This window comes from Trachinotus anak, unplaced genomic scaffold, assembly GCF_046630095.1.
Source record: "Trachinotus anak isolate AG129_WGS33_773 ecotype Australia unplaced genomic scaffold, CSIRO_AGI_Tana_v1 ptg000012l, whole genome shotgun sequence".
NCBI lineage: Eukaryota > Metazoa > Chordata > Actinopteri > Carangiformes > Carangidae > Trachinotus > Trachinotus anak.
In genome coordinates, this window is record NW_027273863.1 from 16,490,169 (window position 1) to 16,510,516 (window position 20,348).

Below are 20,348 nucleotides of genomic sequence, written 5' to 3' on the forward strand. Positions count from 1 at the left end.
TCATTACTTGTTAAATACAGCAAGTGAAATAGGATGTTCCACAAATTATCCTCAAATTGGTGAAAAAGTTATGGGTTTGTGTCTGCATGAGGATTGTGTTTATGCATGCTTGATTGCCTCAGGTTCCGAAGTTGGTCTGATAGCTGATGTGGGAAAAAAGATTGAAAAAAGTTGTTTCTTCTCTTTAGTAGAAATGGATTTACATTAACTTAAGCCAACATAGTAAGGAGGTTGTTTTAGTTCAGGAGGATCAGTAACTATAAATTAAAATGTGGCAGTAGATGAAGCATTTATTTAGTGGGCTGATATTTACAGTATGTCATGCTTTTCCTAGAGTCTGACATGGTGTTATATTTACTGTGTTCTGCTCCATTCATGTCATGTGTTCACCTGCTTACTATAAGCCATCCTCTTTACTTCCTTTATCTCATATTCAATAACCGTTTTTCGACAAGTCCATTGCCACATCTCCACTCAAACAACCTGACAATGAAGTAATGCATTTAGTTGTTTATTAGACCCTATTTTAAGTTTGAACTTCCTTTTCTTCAGAGATCATCAACATATCGGGACGAGAGTAACTGCCCTGTGCTTTCCCTGCTTATCAAAAAAACCCCTCAAATCTTATTTTGACCCTTCAGTGCTTTAATGATATCACTGAGGGGAAAACACACTCTTGCAGTATTCCCTCACAAGTTTGACTAATAGCATTTGCATTGTGTTTTATTTTCATTTCAGTCACCCTCACCCATCTTTCTTTTCATCATGTCTATTCCAGGAGTTTCCAGAGAACCCAACCAGCCCTGGTGTCACGCCTAATCATGCCCCCAGGTAGCACACCCCATTGATAATAGATGCTCCCTCCCATGCTGTCCCTCTCTTTCATACATACTTGAGACCATCTCATACATCATTTCCTCAGTGGCTACAAATGATTTGGTTGGCTTTAGTAGGCATACAATGAAAAACGGGGTGATTATCCAACTGCAGTGAGCATTTTAATGTCTACCATCGTGTCAGGACAAGTTAGTTTTGGTGTGTGTCTGTATTTATTGGCTCGACAGAAGACATGAGTTGGTTGGATTCTCCAAGTGCAGAAAGATATGACTTTCTGCACTATGCAAAACTTGCTCCTTCCACTAAATAATGATGCTTTCTTTCCCAAAGGATAAAGCGCACTACTCCTGTGAAAACAGATTACATATTTATCGGATTACTGTACAAAAAGCTGAACCCCATGGGATCTATTTGTTTCCCTGCAGCACAGAGGTCCATTTCGAGGCAATGCATTTCAGGCTCGTGCCAGATAACATCACTAGATGCATTACTTTGTGATGTTATCACAGGCCTGCATGCAGTGAGTTTGCACAAAATATAAATGGTTCTTTGTCTGCTGGAATAGCCAGTTTTGCCAGTGGGACTACCAGTGTTGTTATCCACATATCAGCAGTTAATTTACTCAGCGAGCGCACATACAGGGAAATGCAGACATATGTGGATGTTTTAAACTTCCGTAACTTAAAGAATTGATTCTGTTAGTGTAAAATCAGGACTAAAAATATACTGTTTTCTTTCTCCTCTCCCTCCTTTCACTCATCTTTCCCCACCTTCCCCCAATTTTCTTTAACTCTCTGTGAAACATATGCGATGTGGCTGATCTTGGAACCTCCGAATCTGTTGTATTCATTACCTCATCATTGTCCACATATGTTTCTGTCATTCATTATCCTCCATTGTATATCCTGTCTTTGTGTCTGATGATTAACTTCATTTTTATTTTTGTTTTTACTCAATTTCTCCTCGCCACATATGTTTTTGTTTTTTTTTTTTTGTTTTTTTTTTAATTCGCCGCGTCCATCCATGATCGTTCCGGTTGCTCTCATTTTACCTGTGGCTCATTTCTATCCTCCGTCATCATCATCATCACTCCCTTCATCACCCCTCCCCTTAACCCTGTTGAACTCGTCTTCCCTCCTTCCTTCCCCTCTGTTTTTCCAGAGCACCTGTGACACCCTCCGGAGTCACTCGGACAGTCTCGGATTCACGCCGAACATGTTACCTCGTCACCCGACTCTAGGCAACTTTGAGGAGTTTGCTTGTTGACAACATAAAGTAGGGGTTGGGGGTGGGGTGCCACATTCGGGGACTTGACAGCAAACTGTGAAATAATTTATGTATTTAACAGAAAAAGGGTTGAGTGTGCAACTCAAACAACGTATAGTAGAGTTTATCAATGCCTGAATAGAAATAGAATACTATCATCAGAAAAAAAAAGAGACCACTTCCAAAACAGAACTCAGGTTTAACTGCCATGTCAAGGCATCAGTGTTAATTTATTCATGTTTCATTTTGTGGATTTGTTTTTCTTATCCAGTCACATTAGAGTATACAATCATTGAAGATAAATGTGTCCAAAAAAGGGATTCTGACCTGTGTTGAGATGAGTTACATAGTACTGTTGTGCCAGTTTTGCTGTACATCAATCAAATGTAAAAAAAAAAAAAAAAAAAAAAAGACAAAAAAATAAATAAATAAATAATAGAATACATATGGATTGGTATGTGTAGCATTGCAGTTACTTATCAGTGTTATGTCTCCAGCATCTTACCAATGCTGTATTGAGTGACCTTATACCTGTCACCAGTTAGAACAGGAGAGCCTTTTTAGAAATCTGCTCCAGTTTGAAGAGCTGATCATTGGCTAAAAGAGCTGCTCATACCTGAAGCAAAACACTCAACTAGTGTTTAACGTTGCCTTTTGCTACTATGAGGCTTTAAATTGCCTCAATAATTAGATGACTGTGCTTATACCACTTAAAAACAGGAACTTGGGTAGAGGAACTTGGTTATTTGTGTGTATATATATATATATATATATATATATATATATATATATGCAAGTGTTCAGTTGTGTTCCACGTGGAGCCTGGGATGGCAGAAACGACTGAATTGGATGTTTTTGTTAACTTTTTACATACATTATGGATAAAAAAGAGAGTCAGGGGGCCAAAAAGGCTGTTGATTGTATCTTTATATCTTTATATAGCTGACATTTTAGTTTTCATTAATGTTTCCCATTTTTTTGGGATAGTGTTGCTACACTGATTGTCACAAAATATTGCTAGCATTCAGCTTGCTGTAAAAGTTGGCCCTTGTAACCATGGAAATTCATCATCACAAAAAAAAAACAACCCAAAAAACAATCAGGCTTTTCTTCTTCACCTTTTTTAATAATTCTGTCCCCCCCCCCCATATCGTGTCTTAAAGGGGCTTATCAGCACAATCCCCTGTGATAGTAATCTATTCTCTATTGAAAATAAGTAGAGTTTAAAAGGCTTGTTGGTGACATTCCTAAACTTGACAGAAATTTGTAAATAAATGCAATCAAATGCCATGAAGAAATTCTATACTGCTCATGTGAGACATTTGTCAAATATATATATATATACATATAGATGATATATATATATATAAAAGATTCTGGTGATTACAACATGATTAAATTTCATTAGATACAATTGTCTCAAAACATCAAAACCACCATGCACCTCAACCCCATTCAATTCAGTTGATTTATAACAGAAATGCATTGTACAATTTTACCATTGTACCCTATTATCATTATTATTATTATTATTATTATTATTATTATTATTATTATTATTATTATTATTATTATTATTACTATTATTATTCCAGAACATGTAATAAGTCACAACAGTTTGTGATGTATAAATGATAAAGTATAATAAACTCTATTTACCCATCTTACTCACGTACACAACTTTTCTTCTTATCTTCGTGTCAGTCTATTTCCTCTCTCTGGGTTATTTAAATCCTTGACACCACAGTTATGGACTTGTAGGTACACGTACACATCCGTCACTATAAATACTTTATTGATTTTTTTTTTTTTTTTTTTTAAATGTGAAACTTTCAAGTATAATGCCGATCCAGTGAGTGACGTTCATAACACTGTAGCTTTATTACTCTGTTGTCTGTGTATTAGATGACTGTTGATGTGAAGCACAAACCCTTGGAGATCAGCCATCACTCGAAAGCCAATGACTGGACGTCTATGGTTGTGACTACCTTTTGTGGCTCAAGTTTTAACTTCTCACGCTGTTACTCACGGTGTGTTCACTGCTCCAGCATTATCAGGAAAAAGAGGGTACTCCAAGAGGAGCCAGAGACCACCTTGTGAAGAGACTTTATCCAAATGGAAATTTTACCTTTCAGGAAACAAAAAAAAAAACCCAAAAAAAACAACAAAAAACAACAAAAAAAAAGAGAACGAGAACCAGTGGTATTGTGTCCTGAGCAATAAATGCACTGAATCAGATGCCACTGTTATCAAATTGACATTAAAGGAAATTCTTTTGTTTGGGATTCCCATTTTCAATTCATGACGTATTCAATAGCTGGAATGGATGTAGACGAAACAGCTGCCAACTGCAACACAGATGTATGATATGATAACTGTATAATAACCATCATCAGCCAAATAAAGAGACACAAATGCCAGTTCATGTTACATGATGACGCTATTCTGAAGATGCTGCATTGCCATGATGATTTTTAAGTGTGTGTGTGTATATCATGTTGTCGGGTTGAAAAGCATAATAATGACCCACCACCTACTGTGGGGGATACACAGGATTTGTGAAAATGTCCCAGGTCTTTACCTCTGTCCCTGCCCCCTGCCTTACTACCAGTCAAAGAACAGCAGAGTGTATCTGAACTGGCAGAAAATATTACTAAACTGTCTGTACTCATTAAGTAGTCCTGAATTGAAATTTACTGCATAGTTATGGCCAAATAGAAGATAATATTCTATACTGTTGCTATACTGTACAACAAATACAGAGATTTGAACTATTTTATTCTTACAGTTAATATTTTATGGCACATCACCCATTTCCTTCCTTGCATGACCACTGTGTACTCCTATTATCTCTGGTCTCTTAATGTAATATTAGCCATGCTATTCACTTTGTAATGTCCAAAGTGTATTTTTGGAGCCAGATGAATCAAAAATAGTGCTCTCCACATCCTGTGGTACAATGTCGTGGATCTTTAGAAACAAAATCCTCGTCAAACCAAGCTTGGGATTGTGCAATACTAAACAAAAGAAAGATATTATGCAGATGTGGAAAACTGCAATATCACACATTTTTTGGATTCAAATATAATGTGGCTTGCAGTGAATCAAAAATGTGCCTTTAAGACTGGTTCTTACAGGCAACATCACGATTTCCATGCACACACACATCTGGGGAACTGGACTTGCTTCATCTGGCTCTACATGCTCTGTGTGCATTTTATTGTAGATATGTGATTTTAACTCTGAACTGTACATTAAATAGTTAATACACACTTAACTACGCGTAACGTACTCAGTCTTAAACTGGCATAAGCGTTTCAAATGAACCTGCCTGCCTGCTGAGTTTGAGCAATGAACACAAAATAATCTGCAACGGATAACAGTTTTGGTTATTTGACACAAGACGTTTCCGTGTTTGTTGTTATCTCTGAGCTCCTCTCATTGGTTAGATGTGGACAGGGCTCAGCTGAGAAAAAGTAATGTTACACACTTCCATGTAATTAAGCAATAATCTAAATCTTAATGTGATGACAGCTGTGTGATTGTCAAACAGCTCTCTGATCAAACCACAACCACACAGTCCTGATGAAGGAGATCAGCTGATTTTACTGATGATACATACCCAGTGACCCTACATTGAGATTTGAAACTGAGTTTTCAGGCACTTTAAACAAAGCTGACACACTTTACTTAAACCTGATGTACACTAAAGCTGACAGAATCTAAAGTCAAACTTTTGTTTTTTCACTATTAGATCTAAGTATTGATTCGTGAGTTGTGCAAAATATTTTCAAAGAAAGCATCTATTGACTTAACAATCCCACAAGAAGATTCACTTAGTAGCTGTTGTGGAGCTTATGATCGTATCTCAGCAGATGACGCATGACTGCCTATCATGGATTTGATTGAAAGCTCCAGAGCAGCTACTAAATGGACCCTGTAGTGAGGTTACTTTGTCAACTACTCTTTCCAAGGTCAAGAATGAACTTCCAATCTCAAAAGCAAACATGTATTTATGTCAACTTTACTGAGTCTTATTGGCTGAAATATACACAAAAAGAATAACTGACAATATTCATCCCAAGTTCTACCAACAAAAGCAAAGATACTAGCAAAGTGCAAAATCCACTCTTCATTTAAAATTAGAATTTAGGCTGTATAAAGTAACTTTACAGCAGTTTGAAATGTTCTGTCATCACGAGATAATGAAATACTGAGAGCAAATGCTTTTGTTTTTTCATTATAACTTAATCCACACACTACCTTCAACATTTTAAATCCTAAAAAGAGCCTGCTAATTTCTACAGATCTGAGTACTGTTTAAATCATTCAAAAGGAGTTTCTGTACCAAATGAAGTTGGTGCTACATTTAAAAAATGCAAAATAAATGAGCAGACATTCCATCATTAATAAATACATGCATCCATTATCTCATCTTACATCAGCAAAATGAAAATAAATCCTTTCCCTGTTAGGACAGCTACTTCAAATAACTCATTATGTAGGCTATTATGGGATAAGTAGCACTGCAATAATCTGAAGTAAAACAACGCTGAAAGCTGTTAACCATGTTAATATAATAAGTAACCAAAAATGGAAACAGCTAATGGTGCAAAACAATCATATGAAAATGCAGATCATCTGCATTTTTTCCATCTCTAACATAACTATTACAAAAGCATTTCAGAAAGACATTATAATGATGATAAAGTAGATGTCAAAAAATAGCAATGTGTCACAAATGGTCCACTAGTCATTAACATACATACATATACAAATGTGTGTGTATATATATATATATATATATATATATATATATATATAGGCCCATTTATTGATAACCGGCTATAATCCTGGCTGTCAGTGTTCAATATATTTCATTATATTGATAACTAAACGATTTTAAATAAAACGGTCAGTTACAAAGTGCACAAAAGACGAATACAAAACGGGAAATAAAAAGCCTGAGAAAAAGAAAATTTTAAATTAGTTTCCCATGCTATTATACAATCTTGTAATAGTGGGACAAAGAGTTGTAATGTTGGTATGTAAAACATCAGGCATAGAAGTGTGTTGTCTATTCTGGTCTAAAGTTTAAAAAAAAAAAAAAAAAAAAAAAAAAAAAAAAAAAGCTTAAGTAACAGTAACACATTTGCAATTTCCTAGGATGTTTCCAGGAAAGAGACATGTAATTTGGTCCTAATTAGATGTACTAATTATAGGGAAAATACAATGTTCAGTTAGTACAATTCCAGTCAATCAAAGATTAACAGCTTGTGTAACCCTAAAGAGCAAAAATGTGAATTCTGAGTGCAGGTAAAAACAATCTAGAAAACTATGTTTCCAGTAGTAGATTAATAATGGATAAATATTTACTCTGGTTTAATTGGAGCAGTTATTTTAAAAGAAATTCCCACAGTATTTTCCCAGTCATTAGTACCAAATGACAGTTCTAACCAAGAAACTTCTGAGGAAGTAATAAGGAAATTAAACAAACCTGTAAAATACAGCATTACACGAATAACACACAAGCCTAAAAAGGGGGGTAACACTGGGAAAAAAGAAAAAAAAAAATCACTTATGATTCTAAAACCGGCAGATCTATTTAATACAACTTGTTTTCAAATAGTGACTTTTTAACGATAGCTGCCCCAGGAATCTGTGGTCTCCACTACAGCCATTATATAAACAAATATGAACTAATAACAGATTTATAAGTACCAGCGTACATTGCTGCCAATAACTAACTACAAACTTCACTTCTGAAATGCAAAGATATGTTTTAGATTTAGAAAGTGTCTCAATTACATAATTTGTCCAACTGTGTGCACTTGAAAGATTATTTTTTCAGCTGTAAAATATCCCACTCAGTACACATGTATCTTGGTTTCAGTTGTTTAATAACCAAATTTCAAAAATTCCCATCAAAAATCTTTATTATTTGTGTTATTTAAAAAAAAGAATACCAGTTGATATATTATCAGATTTTTTTTTTTTATCTTAAAATATCAATATTGGTATGAGCCTTGAAAACCCATTATCCAACAGGCTACAGTCTCTACCAATGTTGTGTCTTCCATTAATGGAGCCACATTGGCAAAACAGCTTTACAAAACACATTACAATAGGAACAGAAACCATCATGTTAGAAGGGCTATTTGAGTAACTGTGCTAACACTTTGAATTTTAGTTTCAGATCACCACAGATTCAAAGGGCCTTTGTTCAGTCAGGGTCAACTATTTAAAAGCCAGAAATAACCAGCATATGCTAATTTGATTCTCTTGGATAAGAGAGAATTTTTGTTAAGAACCATTAACGCAGGTATAAAATGTATTCAATGCAACACAGAGTGCACCCTCCCGCATTAGTGCCAATTAACTGGGAGATGTATTTGTACCAAACTAAACTGGCTTGCAACTTACAAGAACCTAAAACATTGCAGAGCCACCAGGACTTTGTTCCACACAGAGGCACAACAGAATAAACTGCAGGGGAGTGTTTCGAAACTGGTGAGGGATTTGCCTTGTTGGGACATAATGAAACCAGCAGAGTGAAGGGTGATTGATTCTGGCGGCTGAGGTTCACTGAGAGGCAATTTAGCATTTATGGTGGGCAGAAATCAGCAAAGTAAGGGTGCTGCAAGGCCTCCTCTGCAGAGATCCTCTGGACAGGATTACATTTCAACAGGTTCTGGGTGAGATCAAAGGAAACATTTTTTAATAAGTGAGCAGCAACATTAAAATTTATAGTGAGCAAATCTGCATATTGGCAGCAACTGGTATGAAATTGTAGCTGCTACTTTCAAACAGTATCTGAAAACATGACTGTGTGTTACCCAGAAAGGCTCTCATTGCAACAGACGCAATGTTTAAAAATAAATAAATAAATAATTTAAGAAAGGTAAATTGAAGTGAAAGTACCTGGAGTAGATCCCGTCCTGTGCTACTTAGTTTGGGAACCACATTCACCAGTGAGGTGGTGGCTGGATACATGGGATATGGCTACAGGTAGAAAGAGGCAGTAAAAATATATCAGTTGAAGAATTCAGTAAAACATAATATAAGTTGAGCAAACAGATAATGAGTAACATCAATAATTTACCTTGTAATCAGGGAGTTTGGTCATCGTCTGCCACTGCTCCTCAGTTGGCGTACCCAACAATGTACCAAGTGGTTAAAGAAACACTCTTTTCAAGGCGCATCTTACCGGTTAAGACATAAGTGTTCAAAAATCACTGATCACATCGTAGATCAATATATCCGCCTGAACAAACCTCTGTGGTCCCACATAACAAACAACATAAGCAGGAGTCTCAACCTACAAATGATGTTAAAAAAAAAGATATCTGAAGATTCTTTTCAACTGGTCGTCCACATCGTTCCCGGGGAATAAAGGCCTTCCAGCATTAGCCAGCTCTGAATGAAACAACATAAAAGTTGATTAAAATTATTATATCGTTTTGTTAATAAAACAACCAACCCATAACACACTTTTCTGCATATTCAATCAAAGACATGTAGAAACACAAACATATGCATAAAACTGAATCATTACAAAGGAAAAAAAAAAAAAAAAAACAGTAGAAGTTAAAATAACTCATTTCCACAGTGGTCCAGGCCTGTCCCATTATATTTATGAATACTGAGATTAAATACATTCAACCACCTCTATTCTTTTAATTTCATTTGATAAAACAACTTTCACCTGTACAAACTATAACAGGTTCCAAAGATTTCATGTCATCTGGTCAGCTGTGTCAGATTTCAACTCCCAACCATTGAAAGGAATTGGCTGCAGAAGTATGAGGCCTTTGAATGTTGCTCATGTCTAGTATTATACCTTTTCTGTTCTCTGCTATGCTTAACACCTGCTAGTAACCTTGGCATTTACACATGACTTAAGAAGATACTGAATCCTCTTCGCAATGTGGAACAACTGTCCTGTATGAATAATGAATTTTTATTATTAGTTTCAACTGTATCCTAGTTCCACTAGGCAAGAGAACAAAACTAGAAAGGGCATTGCATCAACAACAGAACAAACCTGCAAATATGCAGCCAGCGGACCACATGTCAATTGAGGTAGAATAAAGTTTAGCACCAAACAGCACATCTGGAGGCCGGTACCACAAAGTCACCACCTACATACAAATCACAAAGCATAGTGTAATAATTAGACCAATTACACCAATTATCTCAGCCAAACCATTGTTAATATAACTGTTCAGGCATTCAAATGCACCAAAAAAAAAAAAAAAAAAAGATTTGACAGCTCTGTCACTAATAACAGATGGTAACCTTACATCTGCGTCTGCTTTCCATTACAAGTTCTTGACATTTTAACAAACTGCTGCTTTGTCAGGTGTCAAGTATTTTACAGTTATATTTCCCAGGTTTTATGAAAATGTGTCTGGTGAAGTGCACTGACAGAGCAGAGAAAAAAGAATAAAATACAATAAAATATATTTTTAAAAAAAGGTATATTTTCCCAAGAGAGTATGTGGGCCGTTGGAAGTGCTAATGTTTCAGACTGAAAAGTTCACTCCAGTACTGATGTTAATTATGTGACCACCTGCTACAGAACCACTGCTAACTTTTAATTATTATAGAGAAAAGTGAAGTTACAGTTGTGGAATAGCAAAGATGCTTATAAATAACTTGAAAACGTCACATTGTTATATACACAAAGACGGAGAAAAAAATATTTTGCTGTGGCACTGAACATGCTTTTAGTTGTTTGTTTAAAACGTCTCAGGGTAATACATTCTCTGACCTTCCTTCAAACTCTCAATGCTTCAAACTCTGTTCCCCTCTAGGTCTTCTGTTTATTACATTTTCAGATCAGTAGTGTCACCCCGGGTCAACTGGCCCCACCCCATGAGATTGGCTCGCCGGGCCCTTAGGTCAGCCAACCAAAATCTAAACCTATCCGAGACTTGCCTGTCATTTCTTTGATAGCATCAGCAACAACACAACAAATATCAACAACCACTTAAACCTCATGTTGCTGTGTGTTGTTCTATTCCATCATCAATGTAATGGCTCAACCTCAGGACCTGTGAACTGTGCACACACTGTGCAGAGAACTGTGCACACAAATACGACCACAATAAGAGAAGTGAATTTTAATAGCCTAAAGAACATTTAGGATTGTGAAAGAGACCCCATGTTTTTGTCAATGTTGTTGCTGTTTGCTAGTTAGATCTTACTTTTGTGCCATATCTTGATATTACTTTTTATACTGAGATATGGATTTTTATGTCATATTATCCATCCCTAAAACAAAGCCTGAACTTTTCATTTTATAATGAAATACTGTTTGATTTTAAAACTTTTTTAGCACCAGATTTGGGACTGCTTATCTCAGCTTCATGTGCTTACGACAAATTTTAAACATTTAATTAAAGAGCACAAATCTTTTCGATAATCTTAGTTAGCACCAGATTCAAAATCCCTCTGTGTCGGTCAAAATGTACAGAAATCCGTCTCTGACTTGGTTCATCTTTAGATATTAAATGTGCAACACATCAGTGCAATTTCACACAGGTTGTAGACTTTGACTGAAAGAAGTCAGTTATTAGCACTTGCTGTGTTAATGATGTACGCCCTACCTCTGCTGAGTAACACCTCACAGGAATGCCAAAGGCCCGAGCCAACCCGAAGTCAGCCAGCTTCAGCTCCCCGTTCTGTGGACAGAGACACAAGTTACCAAATCTTTCCAGATGATATCAAGACACACTAATAAAATACAGCCTCCTCAGTGCATTAGATCACGCTCAGCAATACATTCCACGCAAAACATTAGTAATGAGCTAAGTTTCTCACTAGATAACTCTGCACGACTCAGAGCAAGCCATCCGGAAAGAACAGTCACTTTGCTCTCCTTTAACATTATGGAAATAGTATTCTGACTGAGCTGAATGATTTGCTCAGATTGTAACAATTTTTTAACCAACCTTCAAGTCAAAGTCCAAATGCGGCTTAAACACTCACTCTGTTGATGAGGAGATTCTGTGGCTTCAGATCTCTATGAAGAACATTTCGACTGTGACAGAAAGCAAGGCCTTTCAACAGCTGGTACATGAATGACTGCAGAGGAAAACCAAGAAACAAAAGAATATTTAAGTCATTATTTCCAAGAGTCATAAAATGGAACAACAATCAGCCGACAGTCAGAGCTCACAGATGATGCTGTCTAAAATTCACACTATCTGTACGGTCTGCCCTTAAGCAGGCATACTGTCTTTCGTTAAACTCTCTTTGTGTCTTATCCAGGATGTTTATCTCTCACCTTCACAGTTTCAGGATCTAGATCCCCATTGCAGCTGTCAAAATACTTCTTCAAATCCTGCAATTGATAAGAGATATGCATTAGTCTCAGAAGAGACTTCTGATGTACTGTATGTTTCAGATAACTCTGTCTCACCTGATCACAATATTCAAAAACCAAGGTTAACTTCTTGTCACTGTGCAAAACATCATGTAGCCTGAAGGAGACAGAACAGCGTTGATGTTTGTTGACATCTACATGTGACCTGTTTGGTACTAGCTCATCTGACAAACAGTGAAACATTGTTTCTATGAAGCTACATAACATAACAAGAAAATTTCAGTTTGGGCAGAGCACTGACCTGACAATGTTTTTATGCTTTAGTTCCTTCAGAAGGCAGATTTCTCTCAGAGCAGAGCTGGGCACCCCCTGACACAATTCACAACCACTGTGATTAGCACTAGCCTACTAACAACTAGCTAGCATAAATATACTGAAGTGGAAGTTATTTTAGAATGAAAACAAACCTCATCGTCGTCGTCCAGCCTCACCCTTTTTAAAGCCACAATTTCGTGGGTTTCTCTGTTTTTAGCCTTAAAAACTGTCCCGTACGTGCCTACAAAATGGAAAAAGTTGAGTTAAATCACAATCAGCGTATTGATGAATGGTGCAGCAAGTCCCAATAGTAGCTAGCTAAACTACCTAGCTAGCGTCAATATCGTAAAAACCGACAGGCAGAAATCTTCTGACAGATCTTGTCACTAACATAATGTTGTAAGTAAAAACTACCGCGCTGTATATTGTGAACCAAGGAATTAGTTAGCGTAGGCACAAGCTTTCAATCTAGTTGACGTTAGCTAGCCCTACAACTACATGGATGCTAGGTTAGCAAACCTGGCTAGCTAAAGTTAACTTTACGATATAGCGTATGAAACTTACCCTCTCCGATTTTTTCTAGCTTTTCATATTTCTGCATGTTTGACCAGTGAAGCCAGCCTTCAACCAGCTACGAAACCAACGACTGCCTAAATCCCCAGGCTGGGGTTAATGATATTGTGATAGCTAGCGTTAGCTTGAAGCTATCTGCACTTGCTACTTCTGCTCGGTCTGCAGCTGCAGCCAGACTTGTTGTTGTTGGTCATCTAGAGGCCAAAAGATGAACTGCAACACACTTGAAACCCAAACCAGTGGCTGTTAAACAGTTCTGGACGCCGGAACATCATATCAAGAGAGGCGATTTGCTGCGCTGTGATGAGTATGTGGTCGAAAAAAAGGGAAGCAAAATGACTGTTTACAGGAGGTAAAGTAGGACCAGGCAGATTCTCAGACTCTGCAGCTTGACCCACAGGCTGCAGTCAAAGATAACAGCTGTAAGGGATGTGGATACTTTATGAAAAAGTACCCTCTTGAATGTGTTTGCATTACTTAAATTGATCATTTGTAATCAAATCTCAAACTGCACATGGATTCTACTGCTGTCAGGCTATATCTTGAAGTTTTAAGATATTTTTCACATGGCCAAATTTGCCCGTTCAGTAATGTAAACTGTTTTAAAGGGATGTAATTCTTTACTGTTTACTTTTGCCATTTGTCAAATGAGCAGTAGAATGGACGATTGTGGAGAGCACCTGAAGCTGACACTGTCCACAAAGCACATACTCCTCATTATATAGGTTCAGTGTTTAGTTTCTTCAACCCCGTGCCTGTGAAAAAAACATGCAAATTATGCATTATAATCCAAACAAGAAAAACAATACAGAACACGCTCATCAAAACAAATTTTAATTATTTTTTCGATCACATTATAATTTATCATTCTATACAGCATAGGACGAAACAGAAATGAAATTCCCATTTGAGGTAAAGACTGTACAGTAGTGTAGTTTGTTAATCATCACAGCCTGATCCAGTTGGTCCACTTATACAGCGCATTAATGTACGGACATTTGAGAGTTTGTCATAAAAGTAGACAAGGAGCTGGTAAATTTACAATACATTGTATATCATTCATGTTCATGCAAGCCTCCCCCCAGTCATTTAAAAATAAACTCTATTATTTATTGTAGATCTAGAGTAAAACTTGTTTTGCAGTGTTCATTTCTGTCCCTCGGCTCTTTGCCTGCGGATCAGATCAGAGTAAAGTCCTCCTTTGCTCAGCAGTTCCAAGTGAGTCCCGGCCTTAAAAGAAAAGAGGAAGCTGTTAGATATAACTAAAACCATTATTACACAGTGGAATGAGAAGCATCCAATATATCCATATGAACCACTGACAGCTGAATGAAGTCAATTCTCCTCAGTGCTCCTTTGAACTTACAAGGTTGTCTAATAAATTAGCCAAGACATTTAAAAGGAGATAACAACACCTCTATTTCTCTGAGTGCTCTGCTACCTCACCTCCACAATGCGGCCATTACTCATGACACAGATGAGGTCAGCCCCTTGAATGGCGCTCAGCCGGTGGGCAATGATGAGCACAGTGCGACCCCTTGTGGCCCTGTCCAGAGCCTCCTGCACCACTCGCTCGGATTCTGCGTCCAGGGCGCTGGTGGCTTCATCCAGCACCAGGATGCTGGGGTTCTTGATCAGGGCACGGGCGATGGCAATGCGCTGTTTCTGGCCACCTGATAATGTCACACCTCGCTCACCTGGGTTCAGAAATCTAAAGCTTAGTATTTAGATGTCCGAAAAATTTCTTAACAGTAATAAAAGCATAAATGAGAGCACCTACCAACCACGGTGTTATAGCCGTCTGGGAAACCTGTAATGAAGCGGTGAGCATTGGCTTGCTTGGCTGCATTAATGACCTCAGCATCTGTGGCCTCAGGCTTCCCAAAGCGGATGTTCTCTATGATGGATGACCCGAATAAAACTGGCTCCTGCGCACAGTATTGAGAGATACAGTCAGAACTGGACAGCTACAAATGTGAGTAATTAATCATTCTATTAAACTGACTTATTATTCATATCCCTATTTGAAAAAATGGAACGCACTAATGATAAGCAATCTTTACCTGATTGATAAATCCAATAACTTGTCCCCTGAGCCAGGACAGGTCAAGCGTGCGAATGTCAAGTCCGTCCAGCATGATTACACCACTGGTTGGGTCATAGAAACGCTCTAGCAAAGACGCCACCGTAGACTTTCCTGAAATGCATTGAATTGTAGGTTTACTATCAGATTGATTTACATGTCACACGATTACAATTAGAGTTAATATCTTAGAAATTACCTCCTCCAGATTCTCCAACAATGGCAACAGTTTTACACGGAGGCAGTGTTAAGCTGAACTTGTTCAAAATCTGATGGCCAGGTCTTGTCGGGTAACTATTAATATACAAAAAAAGAAATCAATCGATAATATCAGTGGATGTTTATGTTCAGTTAATGTCTACAATTGTCCTGAAATCTACTTTTGTTTGAAATGAAGATGAGATTCCAACCTGAATGAAATGTTCATAAAGTCCACTCTTCCTGTCAGAGAATGGTACGGGATACGTCCTCCCCCAGAGAGTGTGATGGTTGGCTCCAAAGCAAGGTATTCAAAAACACGGGCCCCAGAGCTTATTCCTCTCACTACCTGTAGCAAATCGGTCAGTGTTGATCAGTAAATATTTCCGATTTTTACAAATGCACTCGTAATATAATTTTACATTTTAAAAGCGTGTCACTCAGATAACACAAATGTTGAATATTTGCTCACCTGTCCAAAAAGGATAGAGATACTGGCCAATGACCTGAGAATAAACATAATACACGAGTTAAGCACTAACATCAGCTACGTTTAAAATGATACATTTAATAGTAAATGGTAAAACAGAGCAATCATTGTGGAGCAAGTTGTGTCTTTTACCTCTGAACAGTCTGGGAAGCAACCAGGAAAGACATGAGGTCTCCAGGGGACATTTCGTTGCTAGAAATTAAAGTCCCTCCAGCAAAAATTGTTCCCAGAACAATGCCTGTATCGATGGCACACATTCAAAAAAAACATTACCATTACACAAGCGCTGAGATACAGTAGCAATCTGCTTAATAACGTGTTCATCAGTTAACATTAGTAACACACACTCACAATTCAGGGCAATGTTTGACAGTCCTTGGAAAACGGCTATTCCAGTACCAAGATCTTCATTCATTTCACATGATTTGTCAACTTCACATGAATATAATCTGGGGAAAAAGATTATGGAAATTAAAACATATTACCCAACAAATCTGAGACACACTATCCTGTGGCTCTAAAAGTACTATGGCTGTGAGTAGATCAGAATATACGCTCACTTACTGGAGCTCCCGCTCCTCCATGGCAAAAGCTTTCACTGTTCGCACGTTGCCAAGTGCCTCATCGGCCACTCCTGTTGCTTTTGCCACCTTAAATTTAACACAGTGTTAAGTACAGACACAATCAAGACATCAAGTCTTCATAATATGAAGATGGGCGTGTTTAAGATACATGTGGATGCTGAATACAGATAGAGAAATAGAACAGATAAAGTTTTTTGTTTAATAGTAAAGTAGTGATTACTTATTTTGAGTGTCAGTAACATATCTTGCAATCCAGGTGATGCCACAGACTTTTATCTTTCTGTTTGTACGTCAGCCCACAAAATACCTTTGTGAAACTGGCCCCTCTTCTGTTTGCTAATATCTCGAGCTTTCTGAATTATGGCCATTCCGATATTGCAGCCCCTTGTGACAACGTGGTAATGAAACTCAAACTGTTAACAAGACACTGTGCAGTCCTAATATAATACTATATTTGACCTTACCTGCTCTTGAGCCAGGCGGGATAGTTTGCGGAGGAATGAGCCGATGAGAGCCCCAGCTCCCACTAGACAGGGAAGGACAACTACTGTCAAACCTGTGAGTTTAGGGGAGATGACATAGAGAGACACGAAACATCCTACTGTCTGTGTAATACTCCGTAGACCCTGCAAATATGCAAAAAGAGCAAAAAATAGGAATTAGAACGATAAAACTAGCACATAGTTTGCATATTACTCATCATTTTACAACACAAATTTATACTTTATACCTGAGAGATAACCAACTTAAAGGATGACTTGAACTCCTGAATGTCGGCAGTCAAACGATTCACCAGCTGCCCGGTTTTATTGGCATCAAAGAAAGCCACATCTTGTCTGAGAGAAAAAATAACAATGGTTGTGGTCCATCTAATCGTTCAACAGCAGATAACTATTGTAACCATGACTGCATGTGTCTGATCACTGCTTCTGTGATGTGTACCTCAGTAAGGATGCAAAAAGGGTCTTTCTCATGTCTGCTGCCACTCTCTCCCCAACCTTTGAAAGCAGGATAATGTAGCCAGACGTCAGCAGGCCCTGCACAAAGGAAGTGATTAATCACCAGCGGAACAGGCCATTTTCCAGAAAACAGCTGTGACATTTATACGTTTTTTATGCGCAATTCTTTTGAATGGAAGCGAGTGGAGCAGAGCATGCAGATGTGTAAAGCAAACAACAATCTAAAGAAATAGAAAAAAATTCACTTGCTCAAAGAATAAATCAATGCAAGCCGCATATGAATGGAGGTACTTATTAAAAGAAAATGTGTTAACAAAAGGAACACTTTATAAAATAATGTAATCCAGTAAGACAACACACAAACTACAGCCTCAGCCAAAGTTTCAGTAGAGATATAATATGACAAGCTTCATAAAGATGGTAGTTATTCTGAGCTGTTGTATTGGAACGCTTTATGTTCTCCAGGTGTTGCTTTTATTGCATGCACCCTCTACATTTCTTCTCAGTCAATTTACACAGAAATAAATGTCCACTTATCATCCCGTACAGTATATTACAGTTACATATTTCAAATGGTACATTTAGTCCAAGACTCCTTGTGGAAATACAGAACCTCACCAGGCAATCATCCTTTTGACAGCAAAAAAAAAACAATGGCATAAATGTGCAATATACTAAATATGCTCACACCTACTTTATCATTATTATAAGACCCTCCCCAGCATACTTAGTTCATCATAGACTGGTTTTACTCGACTCTTGTTGAAATACTTGCAGACTAAGTTGTGCAACAGCTTAGACCACTGATAGATTTCTTGTGTACTTACTTGGATACCATAGAGTCCAAGCAGTTTCAGGGCAGGACCCTTTATCTCATGGACATAATTCCCAGTGTGATCTCTCAGGTAACGTGCCACAACATTCACCAGATCCCCAAGCATCAGGGGGATTTGAATATTCAAGATAGCTGCACCAAAAGCAAGCTGAGAAGAAAATTAATCAGTTTTGTTAATCAGCACATGTGATGTGTCACTACCTCAAGCATGTGTCATATCATATTTTATAATGCTGATATTAGATTTGGGTGAACTGATTCAGACTTACCACAACAGCCGCGATGAGAGCAAAGAGCTGAGGTTTGACAAATTCCCACAGAATATGCCATTTGAACTCAGGAACAGGGCTTTTGGCTACAACTTCCACCGGGGTGTTATTATTCACATCCGCCTCGCAGTAAGCGACATGGCAACAAAATCGTGCAGAGACGGTGAGAACTGCTGGTCCCAGGATGAACTTCAGAGCCACTCCTGGGGGTTTGGATGTTCGGTTGGCAGACTGGCGGACAGCTCTCTGAGTGAAGCTCCAAATACGGCTGACAGCATTTCCAGGCTGTTGTGAGGAGCTGTATGCATTAGATCTTGGAGATATATACCACCTGGATATGACAAAGAATATCAATACAATTAGACATTCAATAATATAAATCATTCAAGTTTAGCTAAGCCAATGTAACACAAATGCCTCTAAGAACTCTACAGGCATCATGGCGAGCCAGTTTTTAGGCTTACATTGTTTAGTCTGATCTGAATCAGGGTAATTATCGTTATCAGTTAAACTGCCTTTATCTTCTGAACTAATTGATATTAATTAATCATTATCTTATGTTGGAGTGGCTCTGGGAAGCAGGATTTTTGAGGCTGATACTAATATCTGTATTTGGAAGTCTACAAAATCTGATAATTATATTTAAGATGAAAGCATTTGTTTTTTTTAAAAAACCATGGGATCTTCTCTGGTCCATGCCCCATCCCTACAAGAATTTTGATGCAAATCGCCTGAGTATATTTTGCATAATCCTGTTGACAAATAAACCAACACGGATGAAGACATAATCTCCATGGCAGAGAAAACAAACCATCTAGATATGCAGCAAGATACATTCTGAGCTGGACATTTTAGACATTTTAAACCTTAATCTGCTTCCCAAACCTAAAGTTTGCAGTGATGTTACAGTGAAAAGCAGCACATGTAAGCTGTTTGACTGAAACAGCTGCTTTCTTTAACAGCGACTATCGTTTCTTTGTTTTTTTTTTCACAGTTCAATTTAAGCGTGAAAATAGTTGTTCATTAAGTTGCAACCGACTAATCGATTGATTTTTTTAAAAACTGTTTTAGCTGCACTCAAACTCAAACACTAAAGTACATCCCATTGTACCTGCCTATTTTTATCTGAACACAACTATGTCAAGATGTACTGTCTACAGAATAAAAGTAGGCCAAGCTTGTCAGCATTGATTAATTAACTTATGTATGGGATACAAATCAGCTGTCATTAGCTAAAATAGCAACAGGTTATATTCCCCTACCGTGACAGTTTCCATATTTCTGCTGTTTTATTACATCGCCTGTACAACGACAATGGCCGCACAGGAGCCGCGAAGCTTGCTTTACTGCAAAGTATCTGAAACATGTTTTATGCTTATTTCAGTGACACCAAGCTCATTGGGTCAAAATAATCTTTAAGCGTTACAGTAATCCAGAGGTAACCCGTAGGCTGCCATGTTGACACTGACCCAGAATGCATTTCTGCGATGTATGGGACCTAACCGGTACTGTGAGTATTGGTTTAAGACAACAGAGTGCTACTTTATTTCACAACAGGGAATCTGCTGAAGTCTTTTGTCGGCGACTTGTACAACCTTGGACAACAGAG

At 37.7% G+C, this 20,348-nt stretch overlaps 3 protein-coding genes across 14 annotated transcripts in view; 1 reads left to right on the forward strand and 2 right to left on the reverse strand.

The window, feature by feature from the left end:
• Nucleotides 1-5,454, forward strand: part of asic1c (acid-sensing (proton-gated) ion channel 1c) — a 94,174-nt gene extending 88,720 nt beyond the window's left edge. For 7 of the 12 annotated variants that reach the window (XM_071492936.1, XM_071492935.1, XM_071492931.1 and 4 more), the window contains 2 exons: nucleotides 779-831; nucleotides 1,999-2,544. In XM_071492936.1, coding sequence (XP_071349037.1) covers nucleotides 779-831; nucleotides 1,999-2,077 — 132 coding nt within the window. In that variant the 3' untranslated portion in view covers nucleotides 2,078-2,544. Of the gene's footprint in view, nucleotides 1-778; nucleotides 832-1,998; nucleotides 2,545-4,008 lie in introns of those variants that run through there. The other 5 variants (XM_071492933.1, XM_071492932.1, XM_071492927.1 and 2 more) reach the window with 3 other exon arrangements.
• Nucleotides 5,455-6,111: 657 nt separating this feature from the next.
• Nucleotides 6,112-13,653, reverse strand: cdk5 (cyclin dependent kinase 5). The gene is made up of 12 exons (XM_071492941.1): nucleotides 13,313-13,653; nucleotides 12,901-12,989; nucleotides 12,735-12,802; nucleotides 12,530-12,590; nucleotides 12,395-12,451; nucleotides 12,097-12,192; nucleotides 11,715-11,789; nucleotides 10,148-10,244; nucleotides 9,450-9,519; nucleotides 9,206-9,266; nucleotides 9,025-9,105; nucleotides 6,112-8,794 (listed from the first exon to the last, which is right to left on the reverse strand). The coding sequence occupies exons 1-12, from the start codon at nucleotides 13,347-13,349 to the stop codon at nucleotides 8,708-8,710; spliced, it is 879 nt and encodes a 292-aa protein (XP_071349042.1). The 5' UTR covers nucleotides 13,350-13,653; the 3' UTR covers nucleotides 6,112-8,707.
• A 485-nt stretch (nucleotides 13,654-14,138) lies between these two features.
• abcb8 (ATP-binding cassette, sub-family B (MDR/TAP), member 8) lies at nucleotides 14,139-20,219 on the reverse strand. The gene is made up of 16 exons (XM_071492924.1): nucleotides 20,002-20,219; nucleotides 18,740-19,070; nucleotides 18,463-18,618; nucleotides 17,619-17,713; nucleotides 17,407-17,512; nucleotides 17,141-17,302; nucleotides 16,657-16,742; nucleotides 16,444-16,541; nucleotides 16,225-16,330; nucleotides 16,075-16,108; nucleotides 15,815-15,951; nucleotides 15,604-15,698; nucleotides 15,385-15,518; nucleotides 15,102-15,249; nucleotides 14,768-15,018; nucleotides 14,139-14,551 (listed from the first exon to the last, which is right to left on the reverse strand). Exons 1-16 carry the CDS (start codon nucleotides 20,103-20,105, stop codon nucleotides 14,468-14,470), a joined length of 2,127 nt encoding a protein of 708 aa, XP_071349025.1. The 5' UTR covers nucleotides 20,106-20,219; the 3' UTR covers nucleotides 14,139-14,467.
• Nucleotides 20,220-20,348: the final 129 nt, after the last annotated feature.

What these genes read in the sequence shown, in the direction of transcription:
- abcb8 (XM_071492924.1), bottom strand. Translation starts at nt 20,105, where the DNA reads ATGTTTCAGATACTTTGCAGTAAAGCAAGCTTCGCGGCTCCTGTGCGG. An exon ending in CTCTCATCGCGGCTGTTGTG is followed by an intron (nt 18,619 to 18,739) that starts GTAAGTCTGAAT and finishes TTTTCTTCTCAG; the next exon opens with CTTGCTTTTGGTGCAGCTAT. An exon ending in GTAATGGCCGCATTGTGGAG is followed by an intron (nt 14,552 to 14,767) that starts GTGAGGTAGCAG and finishes TTTTCTTTTAAG; the next exon opens with GCCGGGACTCACTTGGAACT.
- cdk5 (XM_071492941.1), bottom strand. Translation starts at nt 13,349, where the DNA reads ATGCAGAAATATGAAAAGCTAGAAAAAATCGGAGAGG. An exon ending in GGCTGGACGACGACGATGAG is followed by an intron (nt 12,803 to 12,900) that starts GTTTGTTTTCAT and finishes GAATTGTGTCAG; the next exon opens with GGGGTGCCCAGCTCTGCTCT. An exon ending in CCAAACTCCCTGATTACAAG is followed by an intron (nt 9,106 to 9,205) that starts GTAAATTATTGA and finishes TTCTACCTGTAG; the next exon opens with CCATATCCCATGTATCCAGC.